This window comes from Lepisma saccharinum, chromosome 14, assembly GCF_977018435.1.
Source record: "Lepisma saccharinum chromosome 14, izLepSacc3.1, whole genome shotgun sequence".
In the NCBI taxonomy this organism is placed as follows: Eukaryota; Metazoa; Arthropoda; class Insecta; order Zygentoma; family Lepismatidae; genus Lepisma; species Lepisma saccharinum.
In genome coordinates, this window is record NC_139242.1 from 27,841,660 (window position 1) to 27,862,628 (window position 20,969).

At 35.1% G+C, this 20,969-nt stretch overlaps 1 protein-coding gene across 3 annotated transcripts in view; it reads left to right on the top strand.

Moving 5' to 3' along the window:
- Window positions 1-18,607, top strand: part of LOC145998758 (putative sodium-coupled neutral amino acid transporter 11) — a 64,243-nt gene extending 45,636 nt beyond the window's left edge. For all 3 annotated transcript variants that reach the window (XM_083135315.1, XM_083135314.1, XM_083135316.1), the window contains 3 exons: window positions 6,415-6,576; window positions 7,569-7,816; window positions 13,677-18,607. In XM_083135315.1, coding sequence (XP_082991441.1) covers window positions 6,415-6,576; window positions 7,569-7,816; window positions 13,677-13,943 — 677 coding nt within the window. In that variant the 3' untranslated portion in view covers window positions 13,944-18,607. The remainder of the gene's footprint in view (window positions 1-6,414; window positions 6,577-7,568; window positions 7,817-13,676) is intronic.
- The last annotated feature ends 2,362 nt before the right edge of the window (window positions 18,608-20,969 follow it).

The following is a 20,969-nucleotide window of genomic DNA, read 5'->3' on the forward strand; positions in this document are numbered from 1 at the left end:
CAGTGTGAATTCTCCCTTAGATGTACGATTCATGTATATGTTCTTGCAAGAGAGGAAGTATGTTACCACAACAATAGTTCTCAATAAGTTCATAAAAACATAAAAATAGTATCTTGCAGATATTGTAATGTTATTTTTAATACATGCCAAGAACACTTTTTCACACGTACGTGTAGATATTGAACAAGTACATGAAATTGCTGAATTTCAATCATTAATATACATCAACAAATGTACGTAGGGATTTTTTGAAACCTATAAATTGTTTTTTTTTATGTTAGGGTAACAACAATAATTTTGACCTAATAATAGCATTTAAGAGCCCGTATCACCGCTGGTGATGATATCTAAAAAATAGATTCTTGCGTCGACCTTCTGTGCTCGAACAGTCAAGTATGTGGTATTTAAATTTTACTGAGTTAAAGATCAAATATGAAATTTGTTATGTCGCGAAGCCTTTTTTTAAATACATTATTTATTACGTAGTTTTCCTTATCTCAATTTCGTAAAATTCACTTGCTCGCCAATTGTATGTAATAACTTAAATCAACATTTTAAAGCACAAGAAAGCTTCTACAGCAAAGAAATGAAACTGATCTTACGGAATTTTCTTTAGAATGTCTGTAGCTTTTCGACGTACAGAGCAATGTATGTAAATTTTAACTTCGACTTTTCTAAGCTGGTCGCGCTAGCCGTTTCCCCCCTCTGTACCGCTGGCGCTCCTATTGAACCTCACTCCTCGGCCGTCCCTTTTTTCTTTCACAATCGGCCAGTCTTCCCTTCCTCAAGTGACAAGAAAACCGCATGCTGAGAGCTAGGAAAAGAAAAAAGAAGGCAGGGAAAGGTTTTGAGGGAGAATCAATGGTTAGGGCAAAGCTTGTAAACAGTTCTTCACTACGCTATATCCTAATACTAAATCACGATGGGGTTGTAGTGCAATGACAACAGTGTTGGATGGTGGATTTCCCCAGTATATTGTTCACAAATGGAAAGGGCTGATTGCACAGACTGAAGTACACCTTTACAAAAGGTTTGCCCGCGAAAGAAAAATTGTGCCAAATTATAACTTTTTTTTGTGAGAACACGATAGTCCATTACCAAGGGATTTTTTTTAGGGGGAAGGTGACTGTACCCAAAGTTTTTAGGTAAATATTGTGTAAATTCTATCTGGTAGTGGATTATCAACCAGTCACGCAAATGAATGACTTTTTAGCTGTCGATCAGAAATAAGTTCAATGAATGTTCATTGTCAGTTTGAGATATTTCTGAGGGTCAATGGTAAAAAATACTTGATGATCTGTTATGAAATTGTGCTATTTTTAAACATTTTGAACGTCCGTTCAATTTAATTTCGATTTGACTCCTTTCATGATTTGTAAGTAGGGGGATAAAATATATTTACTTAATACTTTACTGCGTTATTTTTTCACCAATTACATATATATATATATATATATATATATTACAGTCAGACCCAAGGATAAATCACAACATAAGATAGTTCTGCGTCATCATATACCAAAGTACTTTTAGGTATAGGTCTTATGTAAAATAAAATATGCTAATTATGTTGTTTTTTCTTTTCCAAAGACATTATTTAGTGGAATAATATGACAGACTTACTATTGATAATGACCATACAAAACACACCATAAAAATTTCATTCACTTTCAACTTTCTGGGTCCGGCCACCGTGGGGGAATGGTTAGCACATCGCACTACGACGCCAGGGCTCCTGGGTTCGAATTCTGGCTTGGGCGCGGATGTCTGTGAGTGTCCATTCATCAATTTCATCATATCATCAATTCATCACTCATCCCCATCTTCGCAAATTAGCCAAAAGTGGCACAAAAAGCGAAGTAAAATGAAGCAAATTAATCAATCAATCAACTTTCTGGATATACGACAAATAACACTATGTAATGTAACACTATTTCTGTATAAGGAATTTTAGGCATGCTCATATCCTCCGATTATGGGAAGCAAGGGCCTTGATAAAAGTTTAGCTGACGAAATAAAGCCCTCATTCCATCTCACTGTTTTTATTACATTGATGGGCACAAAACAGGGTCGTGTGTGTCCCGACGCACCTAAAATCACTTTATTACATGAATTTCAACTTAAGTGCACAATTGTTCTCTGCTGGCGCTTTATTTTCCATCTCTGTCATTCAAAGACTAATTTACGTATAAACGTGGATTAGTACCGCAAATTCAAAGCAACTGCACATAATTTATTCATGTGCAATATATGGACAATTTATTCTGCAGACACATACAGATAATACAACTAAAGAATAAAATATGTGGAGGTGTTAATAAGAAATTTGCTAGTGGGAGAGTCCAATTACATAGGAAGTAATACACTACCCTTCCCCTATGTAGTTACTTGGAACTTTCGTCGGCTTGAAAATAGTATTTACTTTTATTTCTATAAAAGCATAATGTTGTTTAAGAACGGTTATAACATTCCTCTGCACTAAATTTCTAAGCGAGACTATTAAGCAACTTCTCCCTCACCCCCTCATTTACACAGCTTATGCAAAGAGTGTAAATACTTTCTTGCTGAAAATGGAAAACGAACCATCAAGAAACTAATGAAATACGTCTGTTTTTATGAACAGCTGCAGAATTATGTACAAACTTGTTGAAATTCACAATTTTGCTAGCTTGTACTCATTGGACAAAATACATAGAGCCAGGGACGGCTCTACAAAGAGGTTGGGGAAGGGGGATGAAACCCCCACAACAGATCTAACCTCCCTATAGCCCCCAGATTTTTATAGTACGGTAAAAAATAAAAGAACTAGAAGCTATCTGACGTAATATTTTCCATTATAAAACTTCCCTTACGGCAAGGCTATTGCTATGTTCAAGTACATTTCCTGCTTTTATAAGATCGCAAGATTATTACAACGTGTTGTATGTAAAATCGTGGTTGGAGGTAGCAGCTGCAGATCTACATACATGGATCAACAACGGACATTGATTATTTAATACTTACTAAGTGATTGTTAAATCACAAGTCTCCAAACTTGCCAAAAAAATTTACAGATATTCTGCTGCCTAGCTGGTAGGTGGATGTGTTCAGTGGCTGTGGGATTGCTGTTTGGTTGTTGGAGGGTCAAACGATGATGATAATATGATGCCTACGAAGTTAAATGTTAACAATTATTATCCTATGTAAATCATGTCACTATTTTTGGAACGAGTGTAAAAAATTATTTTTTATAAGTTGGAGGATGTTACCAATTTTATTGCGAAGGTAACACTGAGAGAACAAACATATTTTCAGTGCAAATTCACCTTCACTATGAGACACAACCATTGACTATCAATATCATTGACATAAATCAATGGATACAGTTGCAGCTCTCGCACTGGGCAGAAGTGATTAGTAGTGAAAATAACTACCAATAGTTTTATATGTGTTTCACATCTGATTCTTCTCCATGGAATAGTAATTGGCCACTCGGCATAAATTATTTTCCAACGTCATAAATAATCATTTATTAACATGTAGACCTAGGCTTTCAAGGAATAAAACTGCCCAAGCTTCCTGATTTTTGCACTGAATTGTAATGTTTAGTTGCACACAGGCTAATCGGGACAAAACCTACAGCCTATAGTGGAATTCGAGCCACTTAATTAAATGTGCCTAACCGTGGATCGAACTCGTGACCCCTCGATTACAAAGCATCATTATTACTGCTAACCGAGGCGGGGAGGTTCACTTATAATCTTTAATTCTTAACATTTAAGAGTTAGGTAGTTTCTGTAGTCTTTTAATTCCTTAATGTCGTATTTTTGCCTCTCGGATGTTTTCAATAACGATGTAACAATGAAAGGATTCAGAAAACATCGCTGACAATTATGTTCATTACAAATACTCGAATGAGAAACTACAATCAGAAAAGCTGCCCTCCCGTGGCAGAGTGGTTAGCACATCGCGCTACGATGCCAGAGGTCCTGGGTTCAAATCCTAGCTTGGGTATGGGTGTCCCTTCATCAATTTCATCATATCATCACTCATCCCCCATCTTCGCAATTAGCCAAAAGTGACAGAAAAGCAATGTAAAGTAAACTAAATCAATCAATCACTACAAACCGGAAAATAAACTTGACGGTTCTTGAGATGTTGAGCGTCCTCCAATTTTCAAAAAATTATTTTTCACACCTATTCCGGAAATTGGAAACACCATTTGTAGAGGATAATGATTGTACACATTTAACTCTATATATAACCTATAGAACCAAGTAACAATCTCACAGCCACTGAAAAAATACACCTACCAGGTAGGCTCTTAATATCAAATGATCAGTGGTCATTGTTGATCCAGGCAGATAAGCAGTTGCCCTGCCCTTTCACGATTTTTGAAAACATCGTAATAAGGTATCATCTTCCTGAAATAGAAAATGTACTTGAGCATTGTAATGACCTCTTATGAAAGTTTTATCGAAATGCGTCTACTGTACAATAAAACAATATTATACTCTAAAAGGAAATGGCGCAACCACAAGGAGACAGGGGGGCATTGCCTTTTTTTGCCTTTTTCCAACCTTGGACAGAAATCAATTATAGGGATGGGCATACATTGAAGTAAAAGAAAGCAAGACTAGCAGAATCTACTAGTAGCAGGACAAAAGGATACTCAAGACGAAATTAGTTTTCACATCCATCTTGCTTTATTTCTTCCAGATGGCCAGGATCACCTGCAGGGGGCACAGAGGGGCAATTGTCCCCTCGACTTTAAATTTTATACAAATAAAAATACATTTCGTAAAATTTTCTTTCTCGCTTCGCTTGCGGTACCTGCTTTTCTTGCAGTCTTGTCAACTTCCGAGCCATAGCTAGGAAGTAGCGGGAATTGGACCTGGGAGCCGAACAATCTGATTGAGCAAAATTGTAAAAGAGAATACCATGGCGTCCCATGAAATGTTTTGTACCCTATTAAATCAATAATGTTTTCAACTTTCAAAAATTTGGTTCGAAAAATTTTCTTGATCGCTTCGCTCGCATTTTGACAGTTGCTCACATTTCAGAGACAATTTATATAATTTTTGCTGTTGGTTTGTTAAGGAGCGGATGAATAGGTTACGTAATGTATTTAAATATGATGTTAATATATATATATATATATCACATCAATGCAAGAAACTAAAACAGTGAGATAAAATGAGTTTTTCTTTCCCGATCTGACTTAATTTTCAAGGTTTTTGCCCCCCCACCTTATCAGAGGGTCTGCGCATGCCTATGATGTTGTTACCTTCTTTTAATAATAATAAAAAATTAAAATAACGGTAATATTAAAATATTAATTAATATTGTTATCACATGAATGGGAAAAGATGGCATAAGAATAGGAATATAACGGCACGTATTCATTATCTAGCTCATGAAAAGTTAAAATCGCTTCAGTTTGTATAAAAACAACTGCCCTGGCAAGGTGATTATGAAACAGATAAGGAATTGAATATTTATTGAATAACAAAAAAGGATGTTAGATCCATTTGACGAAAAGTAAAGCTCTTAATTTAATATTTAAGCATATTACTTAGGTACTGGTGTGCATAAATCTTCTTTGGTACAGTCATCCAAAGTTGTATGGCCCCAATGTAATCCTTCCCTTACAATAAGTTTGACGGAAATACACCTCTCGATTATACGACAGATGCTAAACAAAACAAGCATATTTACATTATTTAATTTTAGTACTTCGTAAGTCTCTCGTGGAAGATTCGGACTCCCTGGACACCCCATCCCGCCTCCCCTAAATAGTCCTTGGCTCTATTACATGTAAGTTGTATTGCGATGTTCGTCAATGTGTGTCTTTCTTCTTTCAGACACTCTGAAAAAGTGTTGTCTTGTCAGAAACCCTCTCGGGGTTATAAAAGTGGGGCTGAAAAGAAAGGTTTGTTATGGTCAGACTCTGATCTTCATGAGTGGGGGGAGAGTAACGGACAGGGAACCTTGTGGTTTGCTTCTTTCGACAGAGCAACCCTCCCTCCAGCAAAGTCTCATGCAATGCAATGGATTTGCGTTCGAAGGGGGAAATGGAATCAATATTGGTAAGACTAGGAAGATTAAATGACATCTGTCTGGTGCTTTTTTCGAGTGACACTGATACGGGCTCTTAAGAATTTAATATTGAAAACCCAAAATGTACTTTTAACTGTTTTAATTTAGATTACTGCAAATTATTTCCTAATTCAAGATTATTTTTATCAATCTGTAGTCTCTGTATTATATTTAACCTAAGTATCTGGATAAAATCAATGACATATTTGCTGAGATGTGAAATGCATATATTAGGTGAAGATGGACACTAAAATACTGGTTGTTTACTTTTTTTTTGTAATCATAAGGACTCTGTAAGTTACTCATAAATTTTCCCTTTCTTTTCAATTTCTACAGCATTCATGTGCCACCACAATACATTTTTGATATATGGATCCATTGAGAATGCAGACCAGCATCGTTGGAACACTGTGACACACGCATCGGTGCTAACTTCACTCATTGTGGCTCTGCTGTTCGGAGTTGCTGGTTACGCAACCTTCACTGGCTTTTCTCAGGGTAATGTGCAGCATCTACATTCCTCCGTGTGCATGTTAAGCTTTGCCAAGTTATTTTTCTGTAACAATTTTTTGAAAGATAAAATACAACACTGTAATAAAAGTTACTGAAAACACATTTTCAATATGTAATATAGAAATCATTAATGAAAGATAACCTAAACACTTCCTATTCAGATTCAAAATCATCACTAACTTTGAATTCAAAAGCAATATCCTTCTGAAGAATTTTGACACAAATTGTTCAGTGCAATTCTCAAGACCATAACCAAAAGACAATGTAATTTGACACAAGCACAAGTAAAATTTTGCAGCAAAGGAAACGATGCACACACATCATCTAGCAGTTGGAATTTGATAGAAGTGGTTACAATGCACGTGCAAATACAGTCTGTTGTTCATTCACAATATAAGTGGGGCCTCCCAGATGGTGCAGTGGTAGCGTCGTTGCCTTGTAATCAAGGGGTTCCGGGTTCAATACCCGGTGAAGGCACATTGTGGTTCGGATCCCACTTTCAACTGTAGGTCCAGTCCTGATTAGCCTTACTGTGCGTAAATTGGACTTAAAGCACCAAATCAATCAGTCAATCAAAACAGTACAAGTGTATAGCAAAGTGTGTGCTATGGCTGTCACCCATCTCATTGGACAGTAGTTGTATGACTGGAATGTGTTAAAGCATTGTTATGCAGGTTCCTGTCTTTATTTCTGTGTGTCTTATTTAGCATCGCTTTTCTGCCACTGTTGGCTAATCACTACAATAAGGATGAGTGATGATACAAATGATGCAGGGTCACTTGCATCAATATTCATGGCCAGGTCAGGATTCAAGCACAGGGCCCTTGGCATTGTAGCATGCTCTGCTGTTATGCAAGTGAAACTTGTGTTTGTGTTTTTTATCATTCATTATGCTTAATGAAAGTAGTGTCACTTCTAAAATATTGCCAAAAATGTTGCATGTACCATGTATGTTGTAATCATGTTTCCCTTTACAGGAGACCTGATGGAAAACTATTGCTGGGATGACGATCTGATGAATGTTGCAAGAGTCATGTTTTGTGCAACCATCCTCCTCACATTTCCAATAGAGTGCTTTGTCACTAGGGAAGTTCTGGAGAACACCGTTCTCGCACATCTGCAGGATACTTGGTATCGTCATGCTGGAAGTACACTGTTCGTTATAATTTTGACTTATCTTATTTCAATGACCACTGACTGTTTGGGAATTGTGCTTGAGCTCAATGTAAGTACCACAGGCTCCTCCCACTTATTTCTGTTTGTTTTAATTGTAGTTTATGAACAGAGAGGCTAGTCAAGACTGAGCCTATAGATTAAAGTGGGATCTGAACAACTGTGTACCTCCATTGGTTGTCTAACCCAGGATACCTTGATTACAAGGCGATGACATTATCACTATGCCACTGGGGAGACATCCCCAATTATTTCTGTTGTGCATAAATATATTTTGGGAGAGGGCCTCACAAGCTGCTACCCATGTGCCTCAGATGCATTACTAGTTGTAATATTATTATTGTTTCAGATTAGGACTAAAATTTGTGTGAAACTGCTCTTTTAGCAAGGAAAACAATGTCAAAATAAATAGAAAAATGAAGTTTCTTATTACTATTCTTATTAAACTTACTATTTTTGTAACCACTGGCAGTACAGAAATGATTTATCTAGGGCTGAGGCAATGTATCGGTATCAGAAAGTATTGGTTAGATTTTAATTATTGATAACAGCCAATACTTTTCCGGAATTTTGGTCTTTCACTAAGTCACGGATCCCGCAAACGTGCTGCATGCCACAATATATGCAAAATTTGAAATTTCTTTCCACTTTGCACCAGTTTTGTGTTAAAAACTGAATATTGTGGTAGCATATTATTTAATATTCTGATGTAACTCATAAATATTTCAAAGCAAAAATATTGGTATATTAATGCATGTGATTAGAGGGGAATACTTACACGCTACAACTTTTAATTATTTCAATTTTCAAGCATCAATATCAGTGTCGGCAGTGTGACAGTTTTGGTAGTATTTCTACTCCCATTGGAAATTGTCCCAATTCTGTTACTTAAAAAGAAATTTGCAATTATTCTTAAGTACATATATGTGCCAGCAAGTTATGATACCTCTGTTACCATTGGAAATTGTGAGAAGTATCTCAGTAGTTCTGTTATAATTGTATAATGAAGTAGTAACACAGTAGCTACAAAAGAGGACAATTTAAAGGAAGCTGCAAACAATACGTAAATGGGCAAAATATACATTTACCTCTTATTGCTTCACAAAGAAAAAAGTCATAACCACAGATACCCTTTTTTTACTGTTCCCAGGGATTCTCATGGATCTTGATTCGTTTCTTGATCTGACTCCTTCTTATGAACACCCTTCGAACAAGTCCTGGAGGAAGAGGAGAGATTGTCTTGTCTCTCCATGTTTTTCCTCCAGCACTCTCAAATCCGACAAAGCTTACAAGTAATACCTGCAAGAAAAGATTTCTCTTCCTATCTTCATCACCACCACACAACCAACAAGACAAGGGAATAACTGATCACTAAGGTTCGGATTTTTATGACCTAAAAACTTCTGTAATATGCATGCATTTATGCCCTTAAAATTAGGAAAATATGACCTTAAAACTGAAAATGTGACTAATAGGATATATGTAAAATTTAAAATGACTGACATTTAAAAAATATATGAAATACAATTTCCAAAAGCAAACTATATTACATACATTTTCATTCATACACGCACAAATAATATTTAGGGTAATTATTGAGAAGAAGCATGCTTTTCTTAAATAAAGAATCACAAGAAAATGAAACTTACAAGGACATCTTCTGGCTCTCATAAAAATGTTTGAAAAGTACAGTGCAGAAAATGCATAAAAAAAGATACATCACATCATCTCCAATACTACGGTTGCACTGAATTACAACATGCATTTTCAAATTATCAAATTTGAATGCCCTTCTGTTGTCTGCAAGCACAGTCTTATACCTGGAGAAACTTCTTTCCACGTTACATGATGTAACAGGAGCATATCTGAAAAAATTTAGATCATTTGGGGAAAGTTCTAAATCTTCGCCCACTTGCAATTTTCTAACGATGGAAGTGGCCCCGGCACCCACCCAGCATCGAATAACATGGGTACCTGGGGGGAAACCCTGGGGGGTAAAGGCAGTCAGGGGCATGATGCTGATTACATCACCCTACTCCCCGGCCGGTTCAAATCCGGGAACTTTTCTAACGTTGGAAGCGGCCCCGGCGCCCACCCAGCGCCGAATGACATGGGTACCTGGGGGAAACCCTGGGGGGTAAAGGCGGTCAGGGGCGTGATGCTGATCACATCACCCCACTCACGACCGGATCAAGAAAGTGTGGGGCGTTACCCCCACACCCCCTATATGCCTTTATGGCATGGTGCTATGCACAGGGGAGCACTTTACATTTTTTTTTCTAGCACATCTTTTCCGCAAAGAACGTCAGAAATTTTAGAGAGGGTTGAATATCCAGGGTTTCGTTGAAGCACACTTTTCAATTTTGCATTTACTTAGTCAGCTGCTTCACCCTGTGCTCACGATAATTCGTCTTCTGTTTCCCTTCCAATGCATAATACATCACACAATTGCATTCTTGCGGTTTCAAGGTGATTGATGGATGTTGCTATGATGCAGAAATTGGACTTGATGTAGGCCAAATTTGTTGCCAGGCTGGTTGAAAACAAGTCTTGCACGATTTTGATGGATGATGAATCGCTTTTCTCCAAATTATTAAAGATCTTTCTAACATTGCTATAGTTTGTGCAGTAGTACTCAGCAGCTTGTAGCCATGTTCCCCAGCGTGTTATGACAGGCTGTGGAGGGAGGGGTAGTGATGGTGCCTCTTCCTTAAACCTCTGTACTCGCAGCAGTGTCTTAACAAATATATTTTTGCTTTTTGCAGTAAGTTTATCTACATTAGGGTAATTCAAGGTAAAACAAGAGTACATGTTCTCGTTTTGTTTCACCTGGCCACAACTACTTCATTGCAGTGTCAAACACGACAGCAAAGGATGAACTATTCACTCTTTTCAAGATCTCGCACGCCAAGAGAAATACTTGTCCAGGATCCTCATGTTCCAGAGTTCCTACTACAACGTTAGCCACGTATCTACCATCTACATCACTTGTTTCGTCTATGGAAACCCATATTTTCTTGTTGCAAACACTGTCTCTTATTTTGTTAATTGTTTCGTTGTAACACAATGTAAGATAGTTCTTCCTTAGGGAGGGAATGGGATGGACCGTGTACTTTTCCAAGAACTTATGGAAACTACAAGTATTTAATTTGTGCAACGGAATATTTGAAGAAACCATCATTTCACAAAGATCCTTGCAAAGCTTGCTCGATAGATTGTCCGATAGAGATTTGCGGTTTTGTGGTTTCTCAAACAGCATTGTCCATTTCTCTGTCGACCCAGTTTTTATGTCTAGCTGCATTGCAGTGTTGTTGCACTGTGAAGCGTTTCTCAGCATTAGCTTTCACTTCACACAATTTACAAAATAAAATTCGGCCATTTGTACTGAAAAATTTTTCACCAAACTCTCTCACAAAACTTCAATTTCACCCTCTGTGGGCACTTCAGTTTCGGCATCTTGAAATTATAACAACGTATGCATTATCTGCAAAATTCGTTCCCCTACTTTCTGGAGCAAATATGGTCTCTGGATGCACTGCAAACTGGGAGTTGGAAATTCTAAATGAGAGGATTCCTTTCTTCCCTTCCTTGGCACTGATACACTCCCTCACTGAAAATAACATGCACTTCCAATGCTGTCCGGTTGCCATGTATAGGAGGAGAGGGGAGGGGCAGAGCAGCTAACAATAAGGAATGAACAACAATAGCCTAACAATCTTTAAGCTGATTGCGGACAACAACGAAAAGAACGATTGGAAAACAATTTCATTGTTTATTTTTTAAAGCACGTCCAGGAAAAATACACTGTTGGTTGTTTTCCAACCAAAGTATAAAACAATCTGAAAAAAGAAATCCGCCGTTTAGATAAGTTTGCGAAACAAGCCAGGAATTTCTTTTTAAACACTGGAGGTACTGTGTGTTGAACACGAAAATATGCTGTCATTCCACACTTTTGGGCCACAATATTCCCTAAACCGATAATGTAGTAGAAATATGCATTTATATGACCAATAAAATCAGTGTTATTGATTTCAAAACACCAAGAAACGTGCTTAAACTAACTGAACAAACAGAAAAAGAGACCCTGGGAAAATATGATATGTCATAAAATTCCGAGCCCTACCGATCACGGATACGATATTCCTGTCTTTAAATTACAAAACTTACTGCAAGTTGATTTTGTTTTTGACTATATATTCTGGACAAAGTCTTTCATTCGATAATACATCAAGACGCGAAAGATATATGTATGCATAAGAACAATTTAGAGCTTCAGATTACAATTCAAATTCACAGCAATGTTACAAGATGAATGTAAATAAGTCCTACTAACATGTTCAACAATATCCTTTTAATTTTAATATGAAATACCTATCCATATGAATATATTTAATCCTGGCATTAATAAATATAAAATTTCTGAATAGCCAATTATATATATTAGATAAATTAATTAACACTTTCAATCTTTCACTCAATTTGCACATTCACGAAAATATAGGATACAAATACGTCTCAGAATTCTGAGCACGAATCCAACACTTATACATACCATTCATTCATACTTCATCAATAGAGGCATGCAAATTTCGTTTTTGACGAAAACACGAAATATGAAATAACATGCTGTAATGTTCATTTTTCATGTTTCTGAAAGGTGTGAGGTGCATTTTTCTACCCTCTTTTGTCACGAAATAATGCGAAATGAACTGCAAAATGCGAAATATACTCTTAAACACGAAATTTACCGTTTATATAGACACGACACTTTCTGAAGTCTGAAGTATCCTGCGAGTTATGCAATTCACGGAAAATTGATTAATTCTACTGTAAATATTTGAGAAGCGAAAATAGACCCCTTTACACAGGAATAAACAAAATAGTCGGGCAACTACATAAATGTACTATTAGAAGGGATAAGTTTATTTTGAGTAATAAGTGCAGTTTTTAAATCAAATTTAGGATTATATTCATAATTTTAAAACCAAAATGTCATTTTATATACCACTTTTGATGTGATTATTCACCGCTATAACACTGAAATTTTATTTTATTTACCGCTTTTGAACCCGAAATCGACTGTTTTTATACCGAAATTTTCCTTTTTTTTTTTTTTTTACCAAAAATATGTGCCCCTATTCATCAATGTTTCTCAGCCACCTGTGCATTCTCCTGATGTTATTCATCAAAGTGCCTGATAATTTCATTTACTAGTGGATATTATTAACACACTACTTTGATTAGGCCTTATTGAAACTTGCAGTATGTAAAACTAAATTTGAGAAAACAATAATGTTCTCATGAAAATTAAAAAGGCAGCAAAATTCTATCCGAGTCTTCCCCATGATGTAACTCTCTTTGAGCTGCCGGGACTGCATGCATAAAAAATTATAGCTGTACACGTACTTAAATAACAAGCCACAGAGTCCTTGACTCGAGAGAGGAGAAAGCTCCGGAGGCGGCACAGTAACTGTACATTATTGTCTTTGCAGCGTGCAGAGACAAGTGAGTTTCTCAAGACTGCCAGTAGAGGGCAGACATGAGCAATACTTTTTTTGTTGACTTAATTTGTGTCATGGTATGAAAAGTTTTTGAATGTGCTGGAAAACCCTGCATGCACTTAAAGGGTGGATGAAGGGCTGTGGGGATATCGTTAATAATACATGACAGTACGCAATCACTACAGTGGGAATCGGTGAGATTATCGGCATCAGTATCAGTCCTAGATTTATCCCAATTCAATTCTTATCTTCTGGTTCGTTCAGTAGAAATAAGTCAACTTCATATTATACTACAAATGAGCATTTTTCTTTCTTTAATAGGAAAATGATCAGGATGAATTGAAAATGTAATGTTCGAAGTTTACTTTAATCAAGAGAGAGGGATTGTAACATAACTCTTATTCTTTTCAGGGAGTTCTGGCTGCAGTCCCATTGGCATACATCCTTCCCGCACTTTGCTACTGTAAATTAGAAGAGGGGTCTTTGTTTTCTAGGCGTAAGCTACCGGCTTTGGCAACTGCAGCATTTGGAGTCATCGTCGCTGTAGTTGGCATCATCATGCTAGTCATTAACTTCGATCAGGTAAGCCAATGCAGTCATGGCCAGCGCATGCCTTATTGTCTAAGAATAGAGACTTCAAATTCTACTGATAATGGTACTGTATTTGACACCGTATAATTTTATGCTACTTATAAGAGTGCGAATATGATGTTTAATTGTAAGAGCATTTGATTTTTAAGAAAGCTATTTATTTTTATGTCTCCTGTTAAGGAGGAGTTGTGACTTCTTGCCATTGTACAAGTGTTTGTGATGAAATCATGTGAAGGTGTATGTGAACTTTCAAACACTTCTATGTGTAATGCAAAGAGAGATGTGTAGAATGCATTGTGATATAAACAGTGATATAAGAGTATTTTGCATTTATCCTACATTTGAGATTATACCAAAGAAATTCTTATACAAATATCACACACATAATTTTGATGAAGATGTTAGATAAAATAGTTCAATGCTATTGTTCTGTGATACATCTGTTTGGTCTCTCTACATCAAATCTGTTATTTTGATACTCAATTTTATGGTTTGATAAATATTAGTTATTCTGTTACACATTCCATTTTATCATTTTCTTTATTCTGTACATTGATTGATCTGTGAACAACTTGTGATTTGAAGAAATATTGCGAAAACTTGATACATAATGAATTGATATAATTTTCGTTGTCAAAAAGAAAATATTGGTGAACATTTCATAAGTTACTCGAGTGAATTTAAAATGTAATGTTTAAGAAGCAATTCTGTGTTTATACTGTTAACACTTTCAAATACACTGAAAATATGTGTATTTTTTTCTGAAGTAACTTGTGCAGCAGTGTGTGTATTTAATGATTTCTATGTTGGGATAGAGTAACCATACTTGTGATATTAAAGTTTTTTTTATTCATTTTGTGTTGTCTTTGTGCAAGTACTGTAGCATATTTGGGGTAAGTGCGCAATGACTCAAACATGTGGAAAAATTTGTTCTAATTCATGTTTGTTTTCTTTTTTACCTTGAAAGTTCATAATTAGATGAAAATACAAGACATCACTACCTCCAAGACTGATGCTGAGAGTGGTGAAACATTAGAAGTGATATTTTACTGTTTTTATTCCTATTTTTATTTTGTTTTATACAAACCAGCACATGGTGTCGGAAGGGTTTTATTTTTTTATAAAACAGACTGGTATATTCCCGTACCAGTGCACTCTAAAAAATTATATTACAGCAATCTTGTGGAGTTTTCAAAGTGTAAAATAAACATGAATATTTTGCAAATGACGAAATGATTGATCTTAGCCAATATTGAATCTACTATGTAAACATGAATCAGAATGTTGAATTCATACCTTTTTGTTGTATGCATGTATGTAAAAGTGTAATTAGTATTATAATACCTATATGAGCACACACATGTATGTTTTGCTGTGACATTCTAAGCGGGTATTAAGAAGAAAACTTCACTTTTGCAATTTGTGCATAATGTAGATGTTTCAAGGGAATTGAACCATCATACTTGTCATGTTGAAAACAAACACAAAGTAAAAAACAACTGATTGTTGTCCCAAGGACGTATTTTTTTTAATGTATGTTTGCAAAATCCCTTTTCATCTATAATTTTAGTATTTTTTTTCTGTGCAAATTTTATTGCAGTTATACATTTCATGAAGTTGATTTCTTAATTTCAATATATGTGAGGATTTGCTGGTTAGTTCCATAAACCAGTTCTGTTGCTGGTATACACAACTTTTAGATGTTAAAGGTAAAAGAAGATGTAAAGTTATCCATATTTACTGCAGCAATAAACACCAGGCTCTGGTTAGCAATGGAAGAGGGGTTGGGTGACCTCAGAGCTGCTTAGCAGACCTAGATCTCCCTACAGCATTTTTTTAAAACAAAGAACAAACTGTGTCTAATAATTTCAAATAAATATACTAGTTTTGTGATATGGTTTATATCAGTGTTTTTTACCTTAAAAATCTAAATGTTTGTTCAAAAATTATATACATTTTTCTGTCTGCATTATGTTAATAATTTTGTAGTTCCAAGGAATCATGATGATGTCTTACTCAATTTTATAGAAACATAATACACAATTTCTGTGGATTAGTAATACCTTGTTAATATGAGAATAAAATATTACATAGATTAAAATTGGTGGTACTTTGTTTATTTTCCCAGCTGTATTAAGGAATAAGATCTGTGTATCTTGAAAAGAGAAATAAATCTCTTAAGTTTATTCTAAGATTGTAAACACAAAGTACAATTGGATAATAAAACTTAACAAACACGTGCAGTGTAGGATTATATATTTTTTAATGATAATGTCTCATTGCATGTTAGAATTTTAATCGGTTATATGTCTAATTTTTTCTAACTTAGGTTCTGAATCATATGTCAGCTTTGTCACAACCATATTTTTAGTTTTTTTATTTGTTGAAAATTTATTTGTTGTTAATGTTTTTTCCAAAGACTATTTAGTCGCTTTGCAGCTGCAATTTTTACAAGTATAGGAACTTGATTTTATAATGTATGACTTTCTTTTATGAAGGAAGTGGAATCCAAGTGGTATAATCTAATGTGATATGTAAAATGCTGTGTTATTCATATCATTAAGCAAAATGTCTAAGAAAATATTGTTTGATGTTTTATGTGTGTTTATCATTCACATAGTTTACTCATAGCACAGAATGTGTGTTAATTGGTGCAGTGTTCTGTCTATAATTGTTGCTTTTATGTCGAATGCCATGTGTTCTAGTAGGAGAAAAGTGTTAGCAGTTTAAGTCCCTGCATTTTAGATCTGAATTGGCAAATTCAATGTACCTTTTGTAGAGAAATTTCAACTTATGTCTTAGGTCCAAATTAAGTAACATGTTATAAAATTTTCATGCATTTTACATTTCTGCACATTATGTTTTGTTCCCAAAAATTCATGAAGAATTTAAAATCAATAATCCATTATACGTACTTTGGATGGAGTTGTTGAATCTGGTGCTAGACTGATTGATTAATATATATATGAATGGCTTATTGCAGAAAGGGACCTGAGTCACTTTTGCACAATTCTGAGGAAAAAACAAGAAAAATCGTATAATATTGATAGTGTAAGAAAGAAATGTGCCGTTGTTGGCTCACATTTTCAGCATAATGAATAGTTAATTTTGCAACCCTCAATGCGCCCCCCTGCAGTATGCTGCTAGCGACAGTGGAGATGAAAAGGTTGTAACTCCGATACCTCAAAAATGTGACTCAGGTCCCTTTCTGCAATAAGCCATTCATATATAATGATATTGTGGTTTAATAATAATTAAAAGGCAAAATGTGATTACGTTTTTAATTTAGAAATGTTCTGATCTATAAATTGTGTACTTTTGGCAGGTATTAAGTATTTGTACTTATGCATTGAAATGTTTTTTTTTGTTAATTTTTTATACTGGTGAATGAAGAACAACATTTATTCATTGTTTTGAAGTGATATGCAAAGGTTTTTATGAAGTATATTCAACAGCAGGAAAGTACAATTTGAGTTTAAATTGTAAAGATTACAGGTACTAGACAATTAAGTAATTAGCTTTACAGATTGAGTATGTCATCCAAATTCTGCAGTTTTAAAAGCATTGCCTCTTTATATAAAATCAAAAAATAAACTGTCTGGATTAATACAATTTGTGATCATACTTTTTCGTTAGTAATTACAATTGTAAAATTCATATTTGGTATGTCACAACCAAGTGTTACATAAGTTCATTAAAAATATTGTTTGACTTTTGATATTTTGTTTGTTAGCATGTTCATTGTTTTTATAACAAAGTAATGAAGCAGAATATGAAAATTATAAAAGATGTACTTGAAGAGGATGTAAAGGGAATCTCAAGATTTAAATTTGATTTGAATATTGTAAAAGAGCATATTTTTATGTATGTAAAATCAGTCGGTTGTTCATTGAACAACATTATAGTTAGAAATACTTTAGCTCTCTAAAATGTTTATGCACAATAAGAGGAATACAAACAGTGCTTTCAATACTTACATTCACGTGTATATTCAGACTTGTTGCTAAATTGTATAAAGTTTCATGACAAAGACGAATATTAAGTTGAGGTACAAAATCATAGCCAAAAGTTTACATACCAGTGAATTTCTTGTGTAGTGAAGGAAAATATATAGAATTATGAGGGAAAAATTCAGTCATTTTGTATGGAAAATGAATTGGAATAATTATTTCATGAATCATGAACTATAAATTAGATATAAAATTTGGTGGAAACTTACTGTGCACTTAAGGCACAATTTTCTATCTTCCTTTATGACAGTAATATTAGTCATTTCAATTCTCGGTGTACAAAAAATATCTATGTGGTAATATTGAGGTTCTGTATAATGGTAATTGTTCCAACAAATGAAGAATAAAATTTATAATGTTTTAAAACACTTTCATTTTGCACTCGCACTTTCTCTATACATGCATTTGTCTTGTTCACTTTTGAAACCATATTTCATGTTGTTGTTTATAATGTTAAAAATATGTCTTGTAGTCATAATCTATATGGAAGAGAGTTACAAATAATGGTAGTTTTGCAAAAATATGCATACATAATGAATTAATTTCTTTACTCTTCTTGATGCATGTGCACACTGTAATATATATTTTTAAGCTACAATACACTTAATAATGCAACTGTTACAGGTAATGAAGACAATAATATTTATGAATTAAATGTTACATGTATCTTTAAACTGTTCTTAACATACTCAAATGTATATGATGTGTTGTGAAATCATCCTTATACTCAAATATATACCAGTGTAAGTAATTTTTTTAATTATTTTTCAAATTTCCTTATTTTTTTAAAAAAAGTAATTGTTATGGTGCATCTTGTGGATTACTTTATTTTTGGTACACACGATTAAATTTAAGTTATACAAGTGAAAACCTGATCAGATTCAAATTTTAAAATCTCCAATATATTAAACAAGAATCCTTCCCCAACTCTTGTTTATAAAGCCACTAAAGCTAGGCTCACATTAAAGAAACAAAAATTTAGTGTTTTTGGGAAATGCAAAATGTTCACAAAAATGTACGTAATTATGCAGGATATCCCACTTGCTTGTACTAACAAGAGCAACTCATTGCATTTATTGAAAAAAAAAAGTACAATGAAATTTGCACTCAAAATATACCAGTTTCAAGATGTGGACTCTGCAGTACATCTTTCATGATGGAAACTTGTTGGTCATCAATAGAACTCAAAACAAAAGTGCATTGACTTCTTGCATAAATGAGTTGATTTTTTTTTAACTGCAAGTTAAACTAGGATAGTTTTGTGAGGACCACCCTGTATATATTGTATTTGTTAGTATTTAGTTTATATTACAGTGCTGTACTGCCATGTTTGGCTGACAATCAAAAATCAACATACCCCACAGATTATACTGGCTTTGGATTCAGATTCAACTTTAAATAATGCATCAGCATGATTTAACTCATTGGATGATGATTAACGCTTTAACTGCCAGGCAAAATTTTGCACTTGTATTTTCTTTTTGGAGGGGGTTGTAAGGGGTAACCCTATCCAAAATGCACCCTTCCACATAGTACACCCTGGACTGCATTTTGCAGACTAGCGAGGCTGGCATTACAGCCAGTATAATCCCATGGTGGAATGACAAACAGGTGGATGCACGCGCATGGCTCTCAGCCATACGTCACAGCTCTGACGTCAACATAGTGGCCACAGCCAGGAGAGGGGGTGCTTTTCAGAGGGTAACAAGTGGAGTTTCCGGGGTTTGTTCTTTTCTGTAGACCATTGAACTGGTGTTTCTTTTTTGTTGTCTTCGTTTCACTTCTAGTGAGAAGAATCTAAGTGCATTGCGAAAGAAAATATACCTAACTGTGCCTTTTGTGGCTGTAGCAATCATTACAAAAAGACGAAAGGAACGAATATCAAGTATTTTGGGTTTCCTGTTAAAAAAGAATTTTGTTACGAATGGGTATTGGCTTGCAGGCGGAAGAACAAAATAAACAATTTTATATATCTCTCTCTTTATATATATATATATATATATATATATACACACACACACACACACATACATATAATATATATGTGCATGTATTGTGTGCTTTCACGTATCACATTTTACGTTGCTTTTCTGCCTACTTTGACTGATTGCCCAACACAAATACTCTTACCCAGTTCAGGATTCGAACCCGGTAACTTCCGTGGTAATATCGCGAGTCAAGAACCAGGCACCCTCAGTCACCGAAGCGACTCACGTATATATGCAGTCTTAGGTGTGTGTATATTTACGCATATGTATTATACGTACTATACATATGTGTATATATGTATAGGGTTATTAATGCAGTCTGTGTTATATGCTCTTTCGTGCCTCAAATTTATTTCTAAGTTCCCCGTGCATATAGTACCGTACCATGAAGGCACATTTTAGAGGTTTTAGGTGTAGGGACCCACACATTCTAGATTTCGGCCATTTAGGAGGTGATGTAATCCCTACCATGCTCCGGCAGCCTTCCCCCCTCCCCCGTGGAAGGAAGTCTTCTATAGAATACAGCTGGATCGCGAAACAATTATTGCACAGTGAAAACCCTTCCATTCCCAACACATCTAATGTTTCTTCTCCCAATATGATCAAATGCTTACTCATTTAGGTATCTCCAGTTACGTGCCCAAGGGAGGGTTGGTGGTGTCATTGCCCCATTTGACACAGTCCTTAAAAAAAGAACGTCAAAAACAGGGAAATATGGCAAAATGAGGACTGACCACCAAAAATAGTATGCGTAACCCCTCTCCCTGCCGAAAATCGTTGGCACGCCACTCTTTATCTCGGACACATTTTTAAAAACAACTCACCAGAAAGTTTTATAATTTCGTATTACAGACTGAAGTAATGCACCTTTAACACGATCAAATGAATCATGAACAAGTCCGTGAATTGAACGCTTAAAAGGAAATGATGTCAGAGACAACGCCATTTTTCTCTTGGATCCAAGGTTCGGTCAAACAATTTCTATTTAGGAATGGTTCTAATTAACGCGCATTTATATCCTCAGTATATTCTAGAACGTTGCGCAGATAAATGATTTATAAATATTGCCAGTAGTTCGACTCCACTTATTGAAGAACATTCCCTCTCGCGACTTC